The sequence below is a fragment of the Mixia osmundae genome (assembly GCF_000708205.1).
Source record: "Mixia osmundae IAM 14324 unplaced genomic scaffold scaffold_2, whole genome shotgun sequence".
Lineage (NCBI taxonomy): Eukaryota > Fungi > Basidiomycota > Mixiomycetes > Mixiales > Mixiaceae > Mixia > Mixia osmundae.
In genome coordinates, this window is record NW_014575562.1 from 1,322,483 (window position 1) to 1,342,763 (window position 20,281).

Sequence of the window (20,281 nt, forward strand, 5' to 3'; positions counted from 1 at the left end):
GCTTCGAGCGATTGCGATTAGGCTCCCAGCCGAAAACCATGGCTCGAGTCAAAGAAACAGTCTTCCGATAATCGTTGGTGTCCTGCGAGTAAAACCGCGCCGAGGTCCAGGCTGGATGTTTCTTCTATCGACTCATACTTTCTGACGCTTACTCCGTCCTTACGATACCGCGAACTCAGCATTCTCATCTGTGCAAATTCATAGCACGCTCAGCGAATGACCGGAACGCAGCTTGTTGTGAATGAGTAGGGCATTTGACGCCCCGTCAGAACGCTTTCGTGTTTTGCGGCGAAGAAGTGCGCGTGGCGCTAGTGCATCATCGAGTTTGAGGAACGGTTCTTGCGGCTGGACGAGTCTGGAAAACAGTTGCGGCTAGACGCTTGCACGCCGGATGCATGCAGATGAGTGATACGCAGGCGAGGAGACACGCTTCGAAGGCTGGCTGTTCATGCTGTCGCAACACATGTATGTCGCCGATCATTCGATCGCGCAGCTGTGCAGTATCGTAAGCATGGCGCGCGCACGAGGTGACATGCATGGCAAGCACACCTACCTCAGATCTCGGCGCCTTCCGCGACATTGAAGACGCAAGGCTATCCCGCAGGAGCTTGCGGTCTGGCAGCTCCTCGACGACAAGCTGACGATGCGGTTCGCTATCGTTCTGTCCCTTGCGGCTGCGACGAGCTTCAGTTCGGCCCAGAGCTCTGGCGATGATATATTCAGTGACTTGTCAAGCTTAGGCAGCAACTTGGCGTGAGTTCCGAGGAGCTAGCATTCGGCGCAGACTGAGGACCTTTGCAGCACCTACTTGTCGTCCGCAGGCTCTGATCTGAGTAGCTACTTCGGCACGCTCACCTCTGAAGCTGCAGGCCGTAAGGCTTTCTTGCTGACCCAAGACCCGAGACTGACAAGAAAGGTGCCTGTGACAGTCGCAACCGATTCGACGGGTTCCCTCGCTTCTCAGAGATCTTCAATCGCCTCACAGCTGTCCTCGGCTGGAGCAGTGGTGACCAGTGCAGCCGGATCCGCCGTGCCTGGCTTCAGCTCTATCGTGAGCAGCGCTCTGTCAGCCAACTCACTATCGATACCCACTGCTACAGCTTCTATTCCGAGTGCGACCTTCACCCCCACGGGTGCAGCGACTCGAGGCTTCGGTGACGCACCGCTCGTATTTGCGAGCCTGAGCCTTCTGGCCTGCGTTTTCGTCGGCGCTGTTATCACCGTCTGAATGCACAGAGTCACGCTCAGACCTGCTCCCGAGCAGCGTTGCCTGACGCAAACCGAGCTGAATGTACACGACCAAACTATCCTGCAGCCCTGGTCTCCGTCGAGACGCCGCAGAATGAAAGTCAAAATGGCTTGTCTCGGCCTGCTCGCGCTGACTGCACTTACAATCGCTGACGATTCCACCGATGAGATTGCATCTGCTATCGCGAGTATCGTCAAAGACAGCAACTCTGGCAGTAGGAGGTCTTTGATGCTGCTTGACTACGAGCTCACAACGCAAAATCAGACCTAGGGGCGCTACAAGGTGATATCGACAAGCTCACTGGTGCAAGCGTGGGCCTCGGCAGTAACGCAACCCAAATTGCGTCAGGCAATAAGACCGACTCATCACAAGATCAGTCAGGTGATCCGATCGCACTCCCTGCGAGTGGAGACCAACCGGCCACTTCAATGGCCTTCAGAACTAGATGCGTGGCGAGCTCGCTGGTTGCCGTCGTCATCGCGTCGACGCTTTGTCAGCTATGATGCAATGTCTTGCAGTCCTATGAGCAGCCAACGGGATCGACGGGAGAACAGCATGACCAGGAACTGGCCGCTTTGTTGCCCAATGCATCCTTGAGAGCTATGATCGATGCATAGATGGATAAGACTGCATGATCGTCAATGTAGACCAAATAAAGTAGGCAAGACTGACACATCGTAGCCGCGGCAAGAATGATCCAGATCAGATTGATAGTATTGATGATGGGCTGCTGCAGGAAGCCACGCTTCCATCGAGAGAAGTTTCTGAACGTGTCAACACGCTTGACGCCGCCTCCTGGCGTCCACGGATCGTCGGCAAGCATCGCGCCACAATTGATGTTGTAGGCCAAGTAGAGCAGATTGGGAAAGAGGTAAGAGAACTGGAAGATGGCAAAAGCTGCCACAACGGCAGTCAGCGCTGAAAAGGCGGGAACACTCACTGCAATGACGAAAGCCAAGAGCCAGTAGCTCACAACGGCAGGCGCCCAAAGCAGCTTGCCGCGAGATGTAGAGGGACTGGGGAATGCGAGCATCGTTTCGAGGATGTTATGATAGATCAATTTGACGCCGATGTTGCCGTAGAGACAAGCAGCGATGACGCCACTGATCAAGCTGATGACATTTGTGACGGTCTGCCAGGCATAATTCGCGATGCCCATGTTGGCGGGATTGACGACATACTGGCCTTGCTTTGCGTAGACAACTTCACCGAAGACGACGTACACAACCGCGATGAAAGCTTGTGCAAGGATGAGTGATTTGATGAATGACATGGGCTTGCGCATCTCCGAGAGGAATTCGCAGTAGACAATGCAACCCCCATAGGCGTAGATAAGGTTGAGCAACGCAGAGAGCTTTTCCTGAAAAGGCGCGGGAACGATAGCGAGGACGGTCTTGTGAGGCCATGATCCATCGGATGACATCTTGGTCGAATTGGCTCCAAAGTTGACCTCGCCGTCAGACATGGCGATCATGGTGAAGAGGAGTGCGAGCACGTTGAGCCAGATTGCGGCCGAGGCGAGCCACGCAAACCTGCGCAGAGTCCTGATCTGAGCGACCGAGATGCCGACAAAGAGCCAGATGAGCGTGCAGATGACAAAACAGAGTCTAAACTTGGTGATCTGGCTGAATGCCATGCCGGACGACAGTAGGATGATCCCCACATTTGCGACGAGTTGCAAACTCTGCAAGATATTCGACACACTGCGTGCACGCCGACCTAGGATGCGTCCAAAGAGATCACCAAAGGCTCGAATGGGATATTCGGCGCTGTCGAGCTTGAGGAAGAGCAGCCAGACAAGCATGCCCGAGTAGAAGGAGGCTATGCCGAAGCCGACAAAGGCAGCTGCGCCACCAGTTGAACCGAGAACGGAAACCGAGTAGGGTGCAGATGAGGGGCCGATGATATCGGTGCAGATGAGCCAGAGGACCGACTGCCAGCTTGCGACGCGCGCTGCTGAGTCTGCTGTTGCTCTCAGACTTGTATCCGCTGACTTGGCCGATTCCTGCGTGCTGGCCGACGTCTGCCCTGTGTGACTTTGCATCGGTCTACAGATCAGCCTGTCCGCAATTTTGCTGCAAGGGTTCTGCTGGTCTCGCTCGATGTCGTTGCCACTGCGCTCCCTCTGGCGCTGCAGCTTGGCGTAGTGTAGTATCTCCTCAAGAGGTACGTCGCTCGATTCAGCATAGAAGCGCGAGACCAAGCCGGACGATGTCGCCTGATCTGTAGCGACTTGCGCATTCGATGACATGCTGGCAGTGTGGATCACAAGCCCTCACGGTAAGCAAGCCACTGCTCATCAAGAAACTCGGTGAGTGACTTGCTAGACGGCGATTCCTGTCGAGCAAGAGTGTGTCTGACGCTAGACTGTTCCAGGAGGGGATCAAGATGGGTCACGAGACAGCCTTGGGCGAGCTCTAGTGTGGAGCGTGTGACATGGCAAGGGACGCATGAATGAGATCATGACTGGCGTGACTCGGATCGGATCGCGCTTCGACTTCGACGCCCGGTCCTTACTTAAGCTTGATCACTCCGTCTCCTTCACGGGCACCGACACTTGTCTCCCCATGACCGACAGGGCTCTCGGGCCGAGGAAGACTGTGAGCAGCCTAGCCGAAGATGCAGACAGCGAGCTGATTTCTCTCGGCGTCGCAGTACAGTCGCAAGGTCAGATTGACATCATGGGAGCATCGCAGACGGCTGACGCCTGCAGACTGTCAGATTCTAGTCCTGGGCGATGGCGCATCCGGCAAGACCTCGCTGCTGACTGTCTATACCAAAGGCTTCTTTCCCGTCGCCTACGAGCCTACCGTCTTTGAGGTCTGCTCTTGCTCCTCAAACGCCTTTGGTTCGGCTGATCGCGAGACGAGCAGAACATGGTCAAAGACTGCCACCTGGACTCTGACACGACCGTAGAGCTCTCCCTGTGGGACACAGCCGGTCAAGAAGACTTCGACAGGCTCAGGGCGCTCGCCTACGCGGATACACATATCGCTCTCCTCTGCTTCTCCGTGCGTTCGGACCTACTCGCTCGTACTAGACTCACACGACAGGTCCAGGTCGACCAGCCCAACTCGCTCGACAACATCGAAAGCAAATGGATAGGCGAGATCAACCAGCATTGCGAGGGAATTCGATTATGTCTTGTCGGTGCGCGTCATCACGTCAGGACAAAGTCGTAGGCTGACACGCCAGAAAAGCACTCAAATGCGATCTGCGCGACGATCCAAGAACACGCCGAGAGCTCGCCAAGACGGGCGAGCATCCAGTGGAGTACGAGGCTGGCGTCGCCGTCGCCAAAAGGATCAGAGCTTCTCGCTATCTCGAATGCTCGGCAAAGGAAAACAGAGGCGTCTCCGAAGCGTTTGAGGAAGCAGCACGATTATCTATACTGGCACGGCCCAGCGGCGAATCATCCACCTCGTCAGGCCTATCGTCACTCAAATCACTCTTTTGCTTTCGCGCGTAGTATCTAGTCAGCGCAAGAAAGGTGTCTTGTAGGGTCTGTATCACTCTGTCCACTGTTGTAGACTAGCCAACGGGCTGCATTTGGATGCACAGCAAGCAGATGCCATCGTTGCGCGCTCAGCAAGCCGGCAAACCTTTGAGACCACTTCCGCAGACCGTGTTGGCCTCGAAGTCGTACTTGTCCGCGTACCCGCCCAGTCGTTTGACATTCCAATCTGGCTTACCAGTCAGCAGCACGGAAGCATATACACGGAAACATACTGATGAAGTTGATGTCTCTGCAGCTTCTCGCGCCAGTGTGACAGTAGATGGACACATCGGGCCGCATCGTCGCATCGAGGGTGCCGCTCCAGTTGACGAAGGAGATGTTGCGGTACTGGACGCTGTCGACGGCCAACAATCCCTCATTGAGGCACTGCCGCGGCATGATAGTTTAGGATGGCCGGTATGTATCCTCTCGAAAGACCCACAGAATAGTCAGTGCCGTGTGCGCAACCCTGCGCGCCAAGGCGCGTGCTGATGACGACTGCTTTGGCGACATTGGTGAGTTGATAGTCTTCGAAAACGACATCCTGCATCGAGCCTTTCGAGCCAGCGAAAGCTTTGACCATGACGGCCGTGCCAGAATTGATCATCCGCACGCCTTTGTAGTGTACTCGAGCAATAGAGTCAGTCCCACCCACACCGAATGTGCTGTAGGATAGATGTCAGCTCGTCTCAGAGGGCCTGTTGCGAAGACTGACCCCAGGTTGGTCCCGCCACTGGGGCTGCAAGTGATGTTTGAGATCAACATATCAGTCCCTGGGTGAACGCCGCCAATGAGCAGCGGATCTCAAGGCTTTGTTCGCGTCCGGCGTACCGCTGTGTACCGTGACGCATTCGTCACCATTGCTGACGAACACATTGCGGACCTCATTGAACGAACCTCCGAGATCGACACCGTCTGTCGTGCCGACCTGATCGGCCACAATGGTCAGACCCTCGATGACGTTGTGCGAGCCATCGATGACGACGTGGAAGCTAGGCGAATTGTTCAGCTTGAGGGCGCCTGTGATGCGCGAGTTGTCGGTCTGAAAGAATCTGATAAGGCGGGGTCTCGAGAGATCTGCATTGAGTGCGCGATTGGGTCTCCAGGCCGCACCATTGCCGTTGATAGTACCCTGGCCAGTGATGACGATATTGTTGCTCCTCTCGAACGTCAGAAGAGTACCATCAAGTGATCTTTCATGGGGCACATTGATGATGCCGTCGATCTGAAGGGTGACGAATGAAGCAGCGTTGATGACGACATGCGTATGGATGTTGAACGTATGACCTTCGGGCACCAGGATGACCGTATCGAGCGGGTTCGTCTTGCCTTTCGAGGCCGGCAAGGCGCAGGACAGGTATGCTTGCGTGATCGCCTTGCCGACATCCTGTGCGCCACCAAAGTCGAGGACATTGCAAACTTTCGCGCCAGGGTCGGCTTCGCAGAGATCACGCTCCCAGAGCTCATCTCGGTCGGCAGAACGCCTGGCAAGCTGATGAGTGAAGTGGTCTGCATCCTGAACGGCATGCTCGATCGGTTGTGAGGAAGTAGTAGCGAGGGTATGATGGCGCTTGCCAAACTCCTGCGAGCGGCGAGCGGTGACAAAGGAGAGTATGTAGACCACCAGGGCCATGGATGAGTAGGCCATCATATTTCCTTGACCCTTCATTCTAAAGGACAGCGTAGTCGACGAAAAAGGCAGTGGACAAGCGAGCACAGCTCAGGGACGGACACAAGCTGTTGCTGACGCGAACGTCGCTATAGCGTTACGCGTTTCATTTGATCAGCCACGGTGCGCCGAGATCGCACGACCCCTCCAAGCCTGTGAATAGGACGCAGCAGAGCCCTACACTGCTTCGTTCTTGCCTGATCATGTCACACGCTGATCGCAATCGCAATGGCCGCCACTATACTCGTCATAAACTGCAAGACGCTCAGGCCATGGAAGACATGGCCCTTGTCGAGTGAGACAGCGCATCTTTACGCCTGTAGCGAGCCGATAGGTTTGATCCTCTGGACAACGTTGACCAGACTGCCCGGTACTCGCTTCGTCCTGAATTCAGATCGGGTCGACGCCTCGCCCTAGACCAGGGGAGACATGCTTCCTGCTGTGATTTGCGTGGCGTTGGACGTGGTCGCACCTTTGAGCGGAACGACAGAACAGCACGTTGGAACGGACTTCACCAGCAGCAACAGAGACACGAAGATGGCGCCTTTCTTCGAACGCATGCTCTATCCACGAGACGGCCGCAAGGTCCTGACCATCAAGCCTGCTCGTGTGGCAGGGCAGCACGCCTGCAAATCTGGCTTGAACAACAGCCGCACGCTAAAGATGACTGTTGGTGCAGCACTACCGCAGATGCAATCCTTCGCGACTCTGGCGGTGGTGTGCCGATGTCGTGAGAGTTGTCTGGTCAGAGCGTCATCTCAGATAGCCGGCACAATTCGAGCGTGGAAGTCCAATGAATCGTTGCTGAGATCTTGAGATGGGCGACGAGTACCTTTTGCCCGGAGAATGTCTGAAAACACCGAGAACACAGCTCGCGCTCTTAAGACGCGTCATTTAAGCTTTGATCTTGGACCTGGCGCACTTGCGCCTGCCCTGACCTGCCTGCGTGAGCGTCGATGGTAGATGAAGCAGCAGATGCTGTAGGCAGCGCGCATGATGCGCTCTCTGTCATCTTGGCCACCGGCGGCTACGACAATACGATCCGGTAATGCCCTGCCGAGGATGCCGTCTTTCTTCAACTGACGCTTCTTGCAGCTTCTGGGAGGCTTGGTCAGGTGTCTGCAGCAGGACAATCCAGCATCCCGAGTCCGTCAGTCGCTCCAGAGATAGCAGCGGGTACGCAAGCTGAAAAGCGACGACAGGCGGTCAATCGGTTGGCAATATCGCCCGACAAGCGATTCCTTGCAGCAGCAGGCAACCAGCATGTCAGGCTTTACGACGTGCAGCATGCAGGCACAACCAACAGCTCAGGCTCATCAAGCGCAGTCAGTTACGCCGACCTGCTGTGAGGCTCAGCTCAGGCTGGTACACAGGTCGCGAGCTTTGATGGCCATACGGGCAACGTCACTGCGCTCGCATGGCACTGCGAAGGCAAATGGCTCGTCACAGGCAGCGAGGACGGCACACTGAAGATCTGGGATACTCGGTCTGCCGTAAAACTGACGGGCTCAGCTGAGCTGATCAATTCTCGCAGGTCTGCCACAGTGCAGCGTAATTTTGACCACAAGTCGCCCGTCAATGACTGCGTCATCCATCCCAATCAGGGAGAGCTTATATCCTGTGATCAATCTGGTGCCATCAAAGTCTGGGATCTCGGCGCAAACACTTGCACCCACGAGCTCGTTCGTCGCTCGCCTCTCGGCCCGCTATGAGGCTGAAACTATCCGGATAGGTACCTGAAGAAGATGTGCCGATGCGGTCCGTCTCATTCGCCAGCGATGGTTCATACCTCGTAGGCGGCAATAACAAAGTAGGCAGCAATCCGGTTGGGCGTACACTGTCTGACACGCAGACAGGGCAACTGCTACATCTGGACCATCCAGAACGGGCGTGACTTTACAGACTTGCAACCCAAGACGCGCTTCCAAGCGCACAACAAGTATCTCATCCGGTGTCTACTCAGCCCCGATGTGAAGTGAGTCGCCATGTTTCCTGCCTGACCCCTACTAATCAGGACGTGTAGATATCTTGCCACTTGCTCAGCAGACACGACCATCAAGATCTGGTCCCTCGAAGGCGGGCAGACCAAGCTCGACAAAGTCCTCGTTGGCCATCAGCGGTGGGTATGGGACATGGCATTCTCTGCTGACTCTGCCTATCTCGTCTCCAGTCAGTTGCTCGTACTGGCCTATGTGTCCCGCTGAGACCACCCGCACAGCGTCATCTGATCACACAGCACGCTTATGGGAGCTCGCGAGCGGCTCAACGGTGCGGCAGTACAGGCCAGTGTATCCTTTTGCACTCCGGCTATACTGACATGACTATCACAGTGGCCATCACAAAGCAGCCGTCTGTATTGCACTCAACGATATCAACATCGGGCCTGAATGAGATGTTGTACATGCAATGACGTGTTGATGCTCCCAAAGGTGCGCTGTATACAGACGAAAGTCCCAGGAGTGCGCTGTATAGTTTGTACAAGTGAGAGTAATCGTATCTCTGTGTCGCGTTATGACCAAGCTTGTTCGTGCGTGTTGACGGGCATCGCAGTCGCCTCTGCATGTGCCGATCGTTTCCGATTGGCCGCAGCGACTTGCGAGTAAGCGTCTGGGTATGTCTGACCGGCCACAGCAGCTGCAGACGTTGCGTGAGCCACATACATCTGAAGTTGACCGGAGACGTACTGTACCAGCCGGTAGGCACTGTGCCTGCTGTCCAGGCGACTGTGCTCGAGGGCGTAGCTGTGTCTGTGAGCACCAGGGGAGCGCCAGTCGGGGTGTAAGCCGGCAATCTGGAGCCAACGCCACCGTTGGTGATGGAAGCGGGCGGGAAAGGATATTGCTGCGCATTGTTGCCAGCAGTTTGACCTGCCCCTTGTCCGCCTGTAGCAGAAGCAGGCATGCCATTATTAGGCGTCTGCGCTGGCTGCGCAACATTGTACTGGGCAGCCATATTCTGGCATGTGCCGGGCGCCCATCGAGGATTGGCAGCGACATATCTGTTCCTACACATTAGCAAAGCAGTAGCACAGAGCGAGGCGACTGACCCTTCCCGGAGGCCGTGCATGTACGACCACATAGGGTTGGGAGACGCGGCAGTGCAAGTAGCCTCGCTGCAGGACTTCCAGGTCCAGAAGAACGTGTTCCCGCCAACGTCCATCGTCGTCAAAGCAAGCTGAGTCATATAGGCTTTGAAGAGCGGCGTCCAATTTGCAGACATGGTGAAAGCATCACAGTCGCCATAAACTTGCGCGACAACGTTAGTGCCGCCCGCTGCGCTGTATGTGCCTGAATATCGAGAGCCTTGATTTACACCGTTGACGTATTGACCACAATCGACAACTGCAAGAGACCACTCGCCGATGTATGCAAATCCATAGCTGTTCATTGTAGTATTGCCTGACCAGCCATTGCAGGGCTATTCAACAGCTGTCAGCGGCTAGAACTTTGGAAAAAGCAATCGCGTACCGTCATGACATTCACCGGCATTGCGTTATTGTTCGGCGTGCCGAAACACATATAGGTATGCGAATCGACAGCGAGACGATCCGCACCAGTCAGAAAGTCATACCAAAGCGTTGGCGATTGAAAGCCGTCGTGCATTGAGATGATTGGGCCATTGCCCATGCCAACGCCTGTGATATCGCGAATGATCTGGTATGCCTGCACATAGCTGCGCAGATATTTCGTTAGGGATGCTCTCCGGCGACAAGGGACGGCCCACAATGCTCTCATCTGCGGCGTCCCGATTTGACCGATCTGAGGCTCATTGATGATGCCGAACATGGGAACGACGTTCCGATACTGAGGCTGAGAGATGAATTCGGCCAGAGTGCGGATGTAGTTGAGCATTCTTTGGGCGTTGGCAACGCCCATCTGACCCATGAGGAAATTGACTGATCCGTACCGGCCGGAGTGGTTCCAGCCGTTCTGACTGCCGGGAGCGGTGTGCAGGTCCAGATTGATGCGGATGCCATACTTTCGCGCCCATGTGATGGCTCTGTGGTATGTTTCAGTACAGCCAAAGAGGAGCGAGGGACGGCAGACTTTAAGAAGTACTTGAAAGCAACGCCTTCCAGGTAGGGCTCGCCTGGATAAGTCTCGATCATCCAAAATGGCACAGAGAGTCGAATCCAATTGAGACCGGCTCCGGCAATCTGCGCAAAATCTTGCTCGGTGACAAAGGTATCGTAGTGACTTTCCATGCCGGCTGCATAATTCGTGCCCATGGCGGCGGCGAGCGTCCATTCGTCGATGGCAGGATTGGCAGTATTTGCGTATTGCTCGTACATGTACGGTGTGATGAAAGGCTCCGGCACAAGCCAGCCACCCAGGTTGACGCCATTGATCCTGGACGTCCTAGTCAAGTCTGCATGGCGCGCCTGCTGACAAGACTCACCTGCTAGTCTGGAAATCCCAGGGCTGATTGAGAGGCGGTATATCGCTCTGGGGCTGTGCGCTGTCATTGAAGGGTATAGAGACCCAGAAGCCACCGAAAGTGTTGGTATAGGTAAAGTTGACACCGGTCCTGTCGATCGTGTAAGTAACGGCTTGCAAGGCATCATGGGACTCACTCCGTGGTCACCGTCGAGCCATCTCCTCCTTGAGTTACCGGGAGCTGCGGCGTATCGGCGATTGGCGCAGCCGTTGGTGTAGTCCCGGCCGCATCTGAGCTCGTCGGCCCCGCCGCAGCCGTAGATTTGTGTCCTCGATTAATCATGATCGTCGCCACGCCAATGATGGCAGCCACTGTTTTCTTTTGAGCACGCGTAGGTCCGGCAGGAGAGAAACGTACGGATGACAGCTGCGGTCAGACCGCCGCATACAAGCTTGCGGCTGCGTGAGCCAAAAAGCGCTGTTCTGACGTCGGTTTTGCTTGCGCGCTTGCCCTTCTTGTCATCGTACTTCTTTGCAAGACTGGGCGGAAGGTAGCTGTATTCGTCCGAGAGCTTCTCCTTCCCATCCTTCTCGTCGAACGACTGATCGCCGACCAGCGTGGTCGAGAAGCTGTTGTCAAGGAGCTGGGAAGTCGAAGCAGCCAAATCGGGGCTGTAGGCGCCATATTTATTGCTGTCGTCATCGTTGGCTAGGAGGTTCGTGCTGGAAGAGTTCATGTTGTAGAAAGACGGCGACCTGGATCCCGGCTGGTAGCTTGGAGCCGAGCTGAGATAGGACAGATGCGAATCAGAAGCGTTAAGACCAGGTCGAACAGGCCCGCCGGCGAGCAAGAGAGGTGACGGCGGTTGAGGCGAGCCAGCATTGGGCTGAGTGGAGCCTCTCATGGAACCGGTCTGAGTCTGATCAGCAAAGAAGGGCGTAGTCTCATTCTGGCCAAGCAAGGGCGAATAGTGTGATAAGGCCGGACTGGCTGTGCGTGGCGAGTGCGATGTGTAGTATTGCGGCTGACCTGCGGCAGCGGGCGGGCCAGGATCGGGTGAGGTGGGCGAGCCCCGAGCCTGATGAAGGTGAGGATGCACAAAGATTTGACCGGGCTGAGGCGAGCTTGTCGAAGCGCGCTGTGGAACGGCCTGAAAGATTTTCGGTGAACTCGGCGCGATGTAAGCCTGGTAGGGCTGCTGAGGCGCGCCGGTAGAACCAAATTGAGCAGAAGAGTCCATAATAGGCGTAGTCATTATACGCGGCAGAGGAGCCTGCTTGGCTGTGGGCGTACCGTTCTGTGCTTGTGTGGGCGAAGGCAGATCGAACGTAGGATAAGGGCCGGTCGAGAAATCGGCGTCATACAGCGATAGAGCGTCTGCCCGCATCGCAGCGCCAGCCGAAGGTCTTCGCGTCGCCGTCGGGGCAGGGACCGGCGCCTGTGCTAGCGGTGTCGCAATGTGTGTCGAGCCAGGCGCTGATGCAGCAGCAGCAGCAGCTACTGCCTGCGACGGCAGCGTCGATTGGGGTCGCAGGCTGCGCGTCGTCGGCAAGCGAGGGGGCATATCAGCCGATGCGGCTAGGCCAAGGCCAACCATGCTCTGGCGCTCCTCCTCTGGCGTTCTTGACGCCATGACCGTCTGCGTCTGATGCTACACGCAGGCTCTGGTCTGACGAGCAACTTAGACAGAAAGAGCTTCACGCGCGTTGCGGCTCTTGTTGTTACAGAAAGAGCCACTCCCGCTACATGCGGACTGGTGAATGATCGGGCGGCCCTTGTGCATGTGCGCGTGTTGCTATCATCATTATCAAATTTTGGGTATCGAGATCGCGTCGTCGACGCGTTCCGCTGCTTTGCTCGAGTACACGTAGGCAATTCAGGCAGCCTCATGGACGCTCTCTTGAACGACCTAGTTGACCAGGCCAAGTCGAGGTTCGAGGGCAAGATCGTAGGAGATCGTTCTTTACAGGTGACACGAGCTCGTTTGATCAGCTACAGCAGGATTTCAATGGTCAGAAGCAAGCTGAGCGGTACCTCCAAGTGCTGCTCATCTCCTTCGGCGTAAGCAGCTCTCAAGGAGCCGCTTGATCGTTTGACCAAGCTACGCTCGACAGGTGATCGCGTTCCTTGTCGGCTTCACTCTGCAGAACCTGTTGCTAACCTTTGGTATCTTTGCCGGTGGCTTACTTGTCTCGCTGCTTGTGAGCACTGTCCGATTGCCGCCGGCTAAAGCTGATCTCTCGCATTCAGGCGATCGTACCGGCATGGCCGATGTACAATCAGCATCCGATCTCATGGCTGCCCTTGCCCGAGGAGGAGATCAGGAAGACTCAATAGCCAGGGCCGATCAGGCCAGCGGACGTAAAGACTGGGCATGCTAGATGTTGCTACACTACAGGAGACGAGCTCGCCCAAAGTCCTTGACTAAGATGTTGTCGCATTACGTTGCAGATTGTCGTCGCTCAGGCCTGCCCAACTTAGCGACGGCTGCCTCGAGGACCGCCGTATCCGCCTTGCATGCTGTCTAGATCTGCCTCCAGACTGCGCGCAGCATGAGCATGAGCTATTCTCGCACAGCGAATGGACAGACCTTTTGATCTGCGAGTGCGCTTGCTCGAGGTCTTTGTTAAGACGGTCGCGCTCGGCGATGAGGTGCTGCTCCCACTGTCTGAATCGTGCCTCCTCGAGCTTGACCTGCTCGGTGAATCTCTTGCGCAACGCCTCTTCCTCCTCCTTAAACTTGGGATTGTCGAGCTTCTTGACTTTGGGCTCGCCAAACTTGCGTGTCTCCATTTGAGCTTGTCGATAAGTTTCGTAATGGCCTTGCTCAGTCGTATGAATCAAATCGAGCATGTGCGTGCGAATGAGCAGCGAGCGCAGCTTCTTGAAATCGCAGTGCTCTTCATTTTCGACCTCTGCGACGCCCCACAGGTACTCTCGTCCCTTGACCGTTCGGCCATCCGCCGTCTTGACATCGTCGGTCGAGCCAATGATAGAAAAGGGCATCATTGACTGCCAGATATCAGCACGGGTCTGAGAAGTAAATCTCACTGACAGTAAGTAGCTTGGCGTGCTCGGCAGTCTGCTCAGTCTCGCTCGTCTCGATAGGTGGCTGGTAGATCCGGATGCCTTGCGCGGTCAGCACATCACGAACCTGTCGAGACCAACCGTCAGGCCGTACAGCGACGAGCGCTGGGGGAACACCCACGCGTTCTTTGAAGCCCTGAAGCGCTTCTGGCGTAAGCGTATCTGCCTTTGCAATGACGGGTACGAGATTGACACGCGTGCCGAGGCGCTTCATGATCTCAATGTCGAGTGGTTTGAGGCTATGGCGAATGTTCAGCGAAGAGCCGAATGGCATCAACTTTGGCGCACGTATGACCGGTCGGTCGGATGAAATAGAGACAGGCATGGACGCGCATGTCGAGCTTGTCTGAGCGCTGAGGCTGCTGCTCTTGTCTCATAAAGCTCTCATGTTGGTCGTCCAGAAAGTCGATGATGGGCGTCCATGACTCGCGGTTGTTCACATAGTCTCCAAAGCCGGGAGTATCGATGACGGTCAGCTTGACTTTGAAGTTCTTCTCTTCGAGCTCGGCACGAATGATGTCAATCTCTGTTTCCTTTGAGAACTGCTTCTGATGGCGGGTATGGTAGGCGCGAGGAGAGGCGAGCTCAGTGGAAAAGAGTGTATTGATCAGCGTCGTCTTGCCGAGACCGGACTCGCCGACGACCATGAGGGTGAAGTGAGCACCTCGTTGAGCGACTGCAACACCAAACGCATATGAGCTCGGGCACAACGAGTGAGGGTATAGCTCGGTCGAGCGAGCCTGGCGCGCGAGGCGAGCACACACGATGGCCATACAAGGTCGCATCACGACTTTGGAGCCAGTGAAGATCCGCCCGAAGGGTGGGCGAGGTCACTAACCGAGCTTGTGCCGCTGGTTCGGCAAGTTGGCAATCCCTGCTCGAGCTGGCCATCAGCACGCCTCTGAGCTCGTTCATGTCTCGCGAGACGCACCGATCCCTCCGTTCGACATGTCTGCGAATCTCTGACCCAGTGCGGCTGGCCTTCGCTAGGTCCTCACTTCGCGCGAGTACTTCGCTTCGCTTCCGGCAGCAGCACCACGTGACGCGCCTCGACCACGACCACGGCCACGGCCACCTCTGGCGATCTGAAGCTAGAGTCTCAGCCCGAGTCAGGCATGTCATACCGAGGACAGTATCTGCCACGAGGCGCTCGAGCAGCGGCAAGAGGCAAGCCACGCGGGAGAGGCAGAGGCGCATGGCAGTCCGCGAACCGCACACTCGTCATCAACAACGCCTCATCGAACCCTGTAGCCAATTCATCAGCACCTGCAGCGCTTGCTGGCATTGACGATCTCGATGGAGAGGCAATTAATGAGACGCCGTCGGACGACATACAGCCAGACAAGGATCCTGCGCCGAGTTTGCGCAGTCCGTCAGAGGAAGGAGAAATTGCCGAGTCCGTCGAGCCAGCCCCACCATTCCACCTCGCCCAACCCGGATCCATCGTCATCAACGACGTCACCTTTGTCAAGCGTGGCAATAAGCTCATTCGCGCCCGCCAGCCAGGTCCGTTTCGTCCGTTTTCTATGTGACGTATCTCTCGTCCTGAAGCCGGCCCAGGTGGGACCACGGTCCAACCAGTAGCCTCGACGTCGGCCACAGTAGGATCCCTGACCCCCAAACGCGCTTCCATACAGGGACAGCAATACATTCGCACAAAGACTGGCAATCTCGTCAGAGCGGACGCTTACGCCGCACACGTCAAAAGTCAGGCCAATCTCAAAGCTAAAAGAGCGCGATTGGATACACTGGTCGGTCAGCTCGGTCGCGTACAGCCGAGCAGAAAGTACGTCTCATGTCTGACCAGCCATCTGCGCGATCTCAGTGCCCGCAGCCGTGGAAGCACAAGGGGCAAGAGAGTGCCCCGACCCGTCATAACAAGACAGAAGATCAATTCTCTCTGCCCACAGTATACGATACAAGGTACGCGCTCCCATATGGCCCAAACGCTCTTGGTCAGGCCAAGCTGTCGAATCGATCTGAGTCTCGTTCTGTTTGCGCTTGCGTTTGCCTCCCTTGCATTCTCAAAACGCACAAACAGGTCAATGTACTAAAGGTCTGACGTGTCCATACATCCACGACCCGACGAAAGTGTCCATCTGCACCAGATTCCTCGCGAACAAGTGCGAACTAGGCGAATCTTGCCTCCATTCTCACTCGACAGACGCCCACAGGATGCCCCACTGCACCCACTTCCCCCGCTGCAACCGCGGTCGAGACTGTCCCTTCCCGCACGTCGGTTTGCCGGCCGATAGCCCCATTTGCGCTCCCTTCGCCACGCTCGGGTATTGCGAAAAAGGTCTCGCCTGTCGCGAGCGTCACGTCAGGGAGTGTCCAGAGTTCGGCATCAAGGGCACTTGCACGCGCGCCAACTGCAAATTACCTCACATCCTGAGGCGCAAAGGTCCCTCCACCAGCGAGTCCATAGTAACTCCTAGCACAACCGCATCTTCGGCACCTCAAGCCGAGCTCATCATAGATCAGAGCGCATCGGAAGCCAGCGAAGACGAGATAGAGAGCGAAGTAGATGAAGACATGTCAGACGCGAGCGGGGAAGATCTTGAGGAAATGACGTCAAATGAGCATTTTTCCGATCCGCTGGCAGGCAATGAGGATACCATCCTGTTTGACGATTTTGACTTCGAAAGCACGAGCTGAACTCAGCAAATTGGGCGGGTGCTTCTTTGTCAATCGTACATGGGCAGCACTGACGCAAGAGCTGACAGCAGCTGGTGTTGTTGTTAACAAGAAATGCAGCGAGAGTATGTTGACAACAAGCACTGCGGACGGCAGATATTTACGATACTCGTATCACTGAAGGATGGAACTCTGCTAAGTGCAGCCACGCTAATTCTTGCTCGACAGCTGCATGCTTGCCAAGCCAGCATTGAGACTATTGAGCAGCTGGCAAGCCTGGCAAACTGGTGCTGAGGACATAGAGCTGCACTGTGAGCAGAGCTGCTGTGTTGGCCTCTTGGAGTCTGGCCTGACGATTCTACTCATTGCCTCGCCACTATAGATCAGATCAAGGATGGCAGATGGTCGTATGCTCTCGAGATCCTTGACGAGGGCGCGAGCATGGCCCCTGTAGGCCGTAGGCGAGTAGATACACTCGGTCGAATGATACGTCAGCTTCTTGAAGTAGGCATACCTAGTCTGGCGTCAGCTTTCCCGAACTAAAGCGCGTAGAGTTCGGCTCACATGACAATCTCCTTTTCGTAGGCATACTTGAATGGCTTGCTTCGTTTGACGACATGTGGTAAAGCAGGTTGCGAGCCGTCTGCCTCTTCGTGAGCATCTTTGCCGGTCGTGATGGCGGTGCAACGCTCGAGGCGAGCAATGTCGCCCCGCAGGACGTTCATAAGTATTGTTTCTGCCATGTCATCTGCGTTGTGTCCCGTGACGATATGATCGACTTGCAGGACAGATCCGCCTCTGTCGAGAGCTTGACGCCGGAAGACGCCACAGTAGGTGCAGTTGTTCTTCCTGCCGGTCTCTTTGACCACTTTGTCCATCGTCCATCCGCCGTACAGGTCGTCGTAGCTCAATATCTTGAGGGGTAGCTTGTATTCCTTGGCATTCGTCTTGACCGTCTAGAAGTGCGGATCTACTGAGTATAGTGATTCCAGTCATTCGCAAGCAGCTCACCTCGAGCGAATCGTCCCTGTAGCCGCTAATGCCTTCGTCGATGCTGAGCAGATACAGATTCAATCCGTAGGCATACCGCTCATTGAGGAGCGTCACGATGTGTGCCAGCACTGTAGAATCTTTGCCGCCACTGGCAGCTATGCCGATGCGCTCACCTGCTCGGAAGAGGCCTTTGCCACTGTTGGCCGCCAAAATGGTGTTGTGCACCTCTGTCTCGAAAGCGAGGAAGAAGCAGTCCCTGCAGACCGCTTGGCCTGTCTTGGGCCGTCTGAGTATCGCTCTGCTTGGACTTGCCGGCCGCTCTGGTCGGCTCATGCAGAGAGCGCAAGGTGCCATTTGAGATTCTGAGACGTCGACGAGCGCAGAGAATCAGATCAGACGCGACATAGATATCAATGCGCGCATGCACGCCAGGCAATGCAAGCCATGCTTACACGAATGCACGGACGGCGCGAATATTCAACAACAGGATTATGCGATGTACAGACCGGCAGTCTTTGACTTATTGTGGCAGCGGCGAAGTCAGAAATGCTTGTGTATCGAGGAGATCTTCTTCTGTCGCCGTCGTGCAGACCTCGAGCCTTGCTGCGCCGTGACCGAGGTTACCTCTCTGTATCTCCTTCCTGCAAAATCACGCCATCAATGGTGTTCACCCGATCGACGACACTGGTGCTTACTTTGCGAGGTTGGCGAGGGCTTTGCCGGGGCCCATAAAGGCCATCTCATGCACGCCCGCTTTGCAAAGCGTATCGAGGCTCTGCGACCAGAGGACCGGTCGGGAGATCTGGTCGAGTATGTGGTGCTTCACTTCATCTGCTGTACTGATCGTCGTCGCAGTGACGCCCGAAACGACAGGCTTCCTAGGTTTATGGACTTGGACTGCCGTGTCGAATGCGATCTTCATGCCCGCTTCTGCTGGTTTCATGAAGCTGCAGTGGAACGGTGCCCACACAGGTAAATCGGCAGCTCGAGCGGCTATACCTTCGCGCGTGAGCAAGTCAGAAGCGATCAGGACGGCCGCACGGCTGCCAGACAGGATGACTTGTGTCGACGAGTTGTAGCTAGCCACTTCGACCATGCCCTCGTGCCCGCTATGCTCGCGCGCCACCTTCTCGACCAACAGCCTCACCTCATCGTGAGTGTGGCCAGGGTTAATGACGAGTGCCGACATCTGGGCGCGAGACTCCATCGGCGCCTCGACGTTCACGTAGGGATGTAATTTGGCCAGCTGCAGCGTTCTAGATGTCAGGAGCCCGTGCAGGCGGGTGAGCCTGACGCCATCGGCAAAGCTGAGAGCTCCAGAAGCTACAGCTGCTGTATACTCGCCGCTGGAGTGACCGGCAAAATGCGAAGCCATTTTGGACGCCGGCGTGCCATATTCGGTCTGCATGACGGTCAGTCATAGACCGATGTGCAGGCGTGATAGAAACATACCTCTTGCACACGAAGGAAAGCGAGTGAAGTGATGAGAATGGCGGGCTGAGCGTTCGAGCTCCTGGTGAGCTCATCTTGTGGACCCCCAAAGACGATCTTTTGCAGCTCATCGGGCGAACGCTCCTGCTGCCAGGAAGGCCAGTTGTCGAGATCGAGCTGTCGAATTTGCTCGGATTGTGAAAGTGGGAGATCGCGACGCCAGTGCTCAAAGGTCGCCAGGGCATCCTCTGCCTCTTCCCACAGCTGTTGGGCAGATTTATACTTGAGCAGGAAGGCGCCCATGCCGACATATTGGGATCCCGAACCAGGAAAGCAGAGCGCCATGGGACGTTGGATTGCCTCGATGGCACGCTCCACCTGGGTGGAAGCGTCCACTCCGTGCAAGAGGGGCGAAGGTCGCACCATTTCTGCTACGCCGGACGGCACACCAGTCGAGCTGGAGTTGTCGGGCGAGCCAGCGGTGCCGCCCATCCAGGCTGTCTCCATCTGTATACGATGGCGTCTCGAGGCGGCCAGGAGGGCATCTTTGTCCTTAGTCTGCTTTCCTGAGGGCACCGCCGACCGCGAAGGTGCGGCATACTTGTTGACCATCTTGTTTTTTACCTTTGCTTCCTTGTTGCGATCGTGATCGTGCGAGACCGGATCCCGGTAGCGCGCGTAATAGCTCTCGTCTGTCAAATATGGGTACAGCCTGCCATCTGACTTGAATCCGTTGGCTGGACCGCTGCGATACTCGTAGGGCGAGTTGTCTGCAGCCGTCGTACCGGCTGCAGCTCCCGATTTGCCCTGACTACTGCCGAGCTTGACGGGCGCATCTGGCGAAGGCGAGGAATCTCGAGACGACTGCGCCCTCATGTTCCATTGAGAACGAGTGCCCGAAGGATGAAGTGAGAGCGATGAGTTGGATGCAGAGCTCACTGCTGCCGGGGGAGGCGTGAAGCTCGGCAATATGGGCTGCGACAGATGGTAGTGGGCATGACGGCGAGGCGGCGAGGCGGCCTGCGGGGGGTGCGCTCCATCATGAAGCCTTTGATATGTCTCTGACGCCGTGCGAGGCTGCTTCGACCGAATGAGCGAGGCAGGGCTTGTCGGACAACGCGGAGCCATCTTGTTCAAACGCCCGTCCTTGCCAGCCTGACGGCTCCCCGCTGATGTCTCGTGCTGGGCGCTGAATATCGGCCAGTCCTGTACCGTGCCTTGTCAGGATGGGAGCGTGTGCGACGTCGGAAGGGCGCTCGCTCGCACGTCCGCCCGCCGCCTCTCGGGCTGGGAGTTTGCCGGCGTCGATGACGTGTTTAACGTTTATATACCACACAGATAG

The 20,281-nt window shown here is 56.2% G+C and overlaps 11 protein-coding genes across 11 annotated transcripts; 5 read left to right on the plus strand and 6 right to left on the minus strand.

Annotated features, from left to right (window-relative positions):
* Positions 1–448: 448 nt before the first annotated feature.
* Positions 449–2,003, plus strand: L969DRAFT_101931 (uncharacterized protein; the record flags this gene model as incomplete). Its single annotated transcript, XM_014714825.1, has 6 exons — positions 449–465; positions 586–753; positions 802–872; positions 930–1,222; positions 1,262–1,463; positions 1,514–2,003. 6 exons carry the CDS (start codon positions 449–451, stop codon positions 1,750–1,752), a joined length of 990 nt encoding a protein of 329 aa, XP_014570311.1. The 3' UTR covers positions 1,753–2,003.
* Positions 1,770–3,500, minus strand: L969DRAFT_44800 (uncharacterized protein; the record flags this gene model as incomplete). Its single annotated transcript, XM_014714826.1, has 2 exons — positions 1,770–1,876; positions 1,922–3,500. The coding sequence occupies 2 exons, from the start codon at positions 3,498–3,500 to the stop codon at positions 1,770–1,772; spliced, it is 1,686 nt and encodes a 561-aa protein (XP_014570312.1).
* A 255-nt stretch (positions 3,501–3,755) lies between these two features.
* On the plus strand, positions 3,756–4,841 carry L969DRAFT_85569 (uncharacterized protein). Its single transcript, XM_014714827.1, has 5 exons — positions 3,756–3,849; positions 3,956–4,069; positions 4,123–4,260; positions 4,309–4,399; positions 4,450–4,841. The coding sequence occupies exons 1-5, from the start codon at positions 3,817–3,819 to the stop codon at positions 4,716–4,718; spliced, it is 645 nt and encodes a 214-aa protein (XP_014570313.1). The 5' UTR covers positions 3,756–3,816; the 3' UTR covers positions 4,719–4,841.
* L969DRAFT_92975 (glycoside hydrolase family 28 protein) lies at positions 4,722–6,396 on the minus strand (the record flags this gene model as incomplete). Its single annotated transcript, XM_014714828.1, has 6 exons — positions 4,722–4,792; positions 4,852–4,932; positions 4,979–5,132; positions 5,188–5,410; positions 5,461–5,518; positions 5,577–6,396. The coding sequence occupies 6 exons, from the start codon at positions 6,394–6,396 to the stop codon at positions 4,722–4,724; spliced, it is 1,407 nt and encodes a 468-aa protein (XP_014570314.1).
* Positions 6,397–7,370: 974 nt separating this feature from the next.
* On the plus strand, positions 7,371–8,805 carry L969DRAFT_92976 (uncharacterized protein; the record flags this gene model as incomplete). Its single annotated transcript, XM_014714829.1, has 10 exons — positions 7,371–7,459; positions 7,510–7,564; positions 7,617–7,739; positions 7,788–7,900; positions 7,949–8,096; positions 8,147–8,224; positions 8,271–8,389; positions 8,438–8,583; positions 8,633–8,696; positions 8,745–8,805. The coding sequence occupies 10 exons, from the start codon at positions 7,371–7,373 to the stop codon at positions 8,803–8,805; spliced, it is 996 nt and encodes a 331-aa protein (XP_014570315.1).
* A 118-nt stretch (positions 8,806–8,923) lies between these two features.
* L969DRAFT_44577 (glycoside hydrolase family 5 protein) lies at positions 8,924–12,424 on the minus strand (the record flags this gene model as incomplete). The annotated part of the gene is made up of 9 exons (XM_014714830.1): positions 8,924–9,048; positions 9,099–9,412; positions 9,461–9,831; positions 9,882–10,086; positions 10,138–10,413; positions 10,461–10,763; positions 10,813–10,941; positions 10,988–11,162; positions 11,209–12,424. The coding sequence occupies 9 exons, from the start codon at positions 12,422–12,424 to the stop codon at positions 8,924–8,926; spliced, it is 3,114 nt and encodes a 1,037-aa protein (XP_014570316.1).
* Positions 12,425–12,679: 255 nt separating this feature from the next.
* On the plus strand, positions 12,680–13,172 carry L969DRAFT_92978 (uncharacterized protein; the record flags this gene model as incomplete). The annotated part of the gene is made up of 3 exons (XM_014714831.1): positions 12,680–12,739; positions 12,793–12,852; positions 12,906–13,172. The coding sequence occupies 3 exons, from the start codon at positions 12,680–12,682 to the stop codon at positions 13,170–13,172; spliced, it is 387 nt and encodes a 128-aa protein (XP_014570317.1).
* A 6-nt stretch (positions 13,173–13,178) lies between these two features.
* L969DRAFT_71582 (uncharacterized protein) lies at positions 13,179–14,894 on the minus strand (the record flags this gene model as incomplete). Its single annotated transcript, XM_014714832.1, has 8 exons — positions 14,810–14,894; positions 14,717–14,752; positions 14,167–14,554; positions 14,000–14,117; positions 13,847–13,945; positions 13,382–13,803; positions 13,292–13,332; positions 13,179–13,252 (listed from the first exon to the last, which is right to left on the minus strand). Exons 1-8 carry the CDS (start codon positions 14,826–14,828, stop codon positions 13,179–13,181), a joined length of 1,197 nt encoding a protein of 398 aa, XP_014570318.1. The 5' UTR covers positions 14,829–14,894.
* A 99-nt stretch (positions 14,895–14,993) lies between these two features.
* On the plus strand, positions 14,994–16,536 carry L969DRAFT_92980 (uncharacterized protein; the record flags this gene model as incomplete). Its single annotated transcript, XM_014714833.1, has 4 exons — positions 14,994–15,384; positions 15,439–15,664; positions 15,713–15,801; positions 15,920–16,536. 4 exons carry the CDS (start codon positions 14,994–14,996, stop codon positions 16,534–16,536), a joined length of 1,323 nt encoding a protein of 440 aa, XP_014570319.1.
* Positions 16,537–16,725: 189 nt separating this feature from the next.
* L969DRAFT_92981 (uncharacterized protein) lies at positions 16,726–17,862 on the minus strand (the record flags this gene model as incomplete). The annotated part of the gene is made up of 3 exons (XM_014714834.1): positions 16,726–17,029; positions 17,080–17,471; positions 17,527–17,862. The coding sequence occupies 3 exons, from the start codon at positions 17,860–17,862 to the stop codon at positions 16,726–16,728; spliced, it is 1,032 nt and encodes a 343-aa protein (XP_014570320.1).
* An 89-nt stretch (positions 17,863–17,951) lies between these two features.
* L969DRAFT_85578 (uncharacterized protein) lies at positions 17,952–20,235 on the minus strand. Its single transcript, XM_014714835.1, has 3 exons — positions 18,961–20,235; positions 18,204–18,910; positions 17,952–18,149 (listed from the first exon to the last, which is right to left on the minus strand). Exons 1-3 carry the CDS (start codon positions 19,813–19,815, stop codon positions 18,029–18,031), a joined length of 1,683 nt encoding a protein of 560 aa, XP_014570321.1. The 5' UTR covers positions 19,816–20,235; the 3' UTR covers positions 17,952–18,028.
* Between the last annotated feature and the right edge of the window lie 46 nt (positions 20,236–20,281).

Bases quoted from the DNA above. Each gene is read 5' to 3' on its own strand.
- L969DRAFT_85569 (XM_014714827.1), top strand. From the start codon at position 3,817: ATGACCGACAGGGCTCTCGGGCCGAGGAAGACT. The intron at 3,850-3,955 runs GTGAGCAGCCTA...AGACGGCTGACG, and splicing joins CTCTCGGGCCGAGGAAGACT to CCTGCAGACTGTCAGATTCT. The intron at 4,400-4,449 runs GTGCGCGTCATC...ACGCCAGAAAAG, and splicing joins AATTCGATTATGTCTTGTCG to CACTCAAATGCGATCTGCGC.
- L969DRAFT_85578 (XM_014714835.1), bottom strand. From the start codon at position 19,815: ATGAGGGCGCAGTCGTCTCGAGATTCCTCGCCTTCGCCAGATGCGCCC. The intron at 18,911-18,960 runs GTATGTTTCTAT...ACCGTCATGCAG, and splicing joins CTTTCCTTCGTGTGCAAGAG to ACCGAATATGGCACGCCGGC. The intron at 18,150-18,203 runs GTAAGCACCAGT...GTGATTTTGCAG, and splicing joins GCCCTCGCCAACCTCGCAAA to GAAGGAGATACAGAGAGGTA.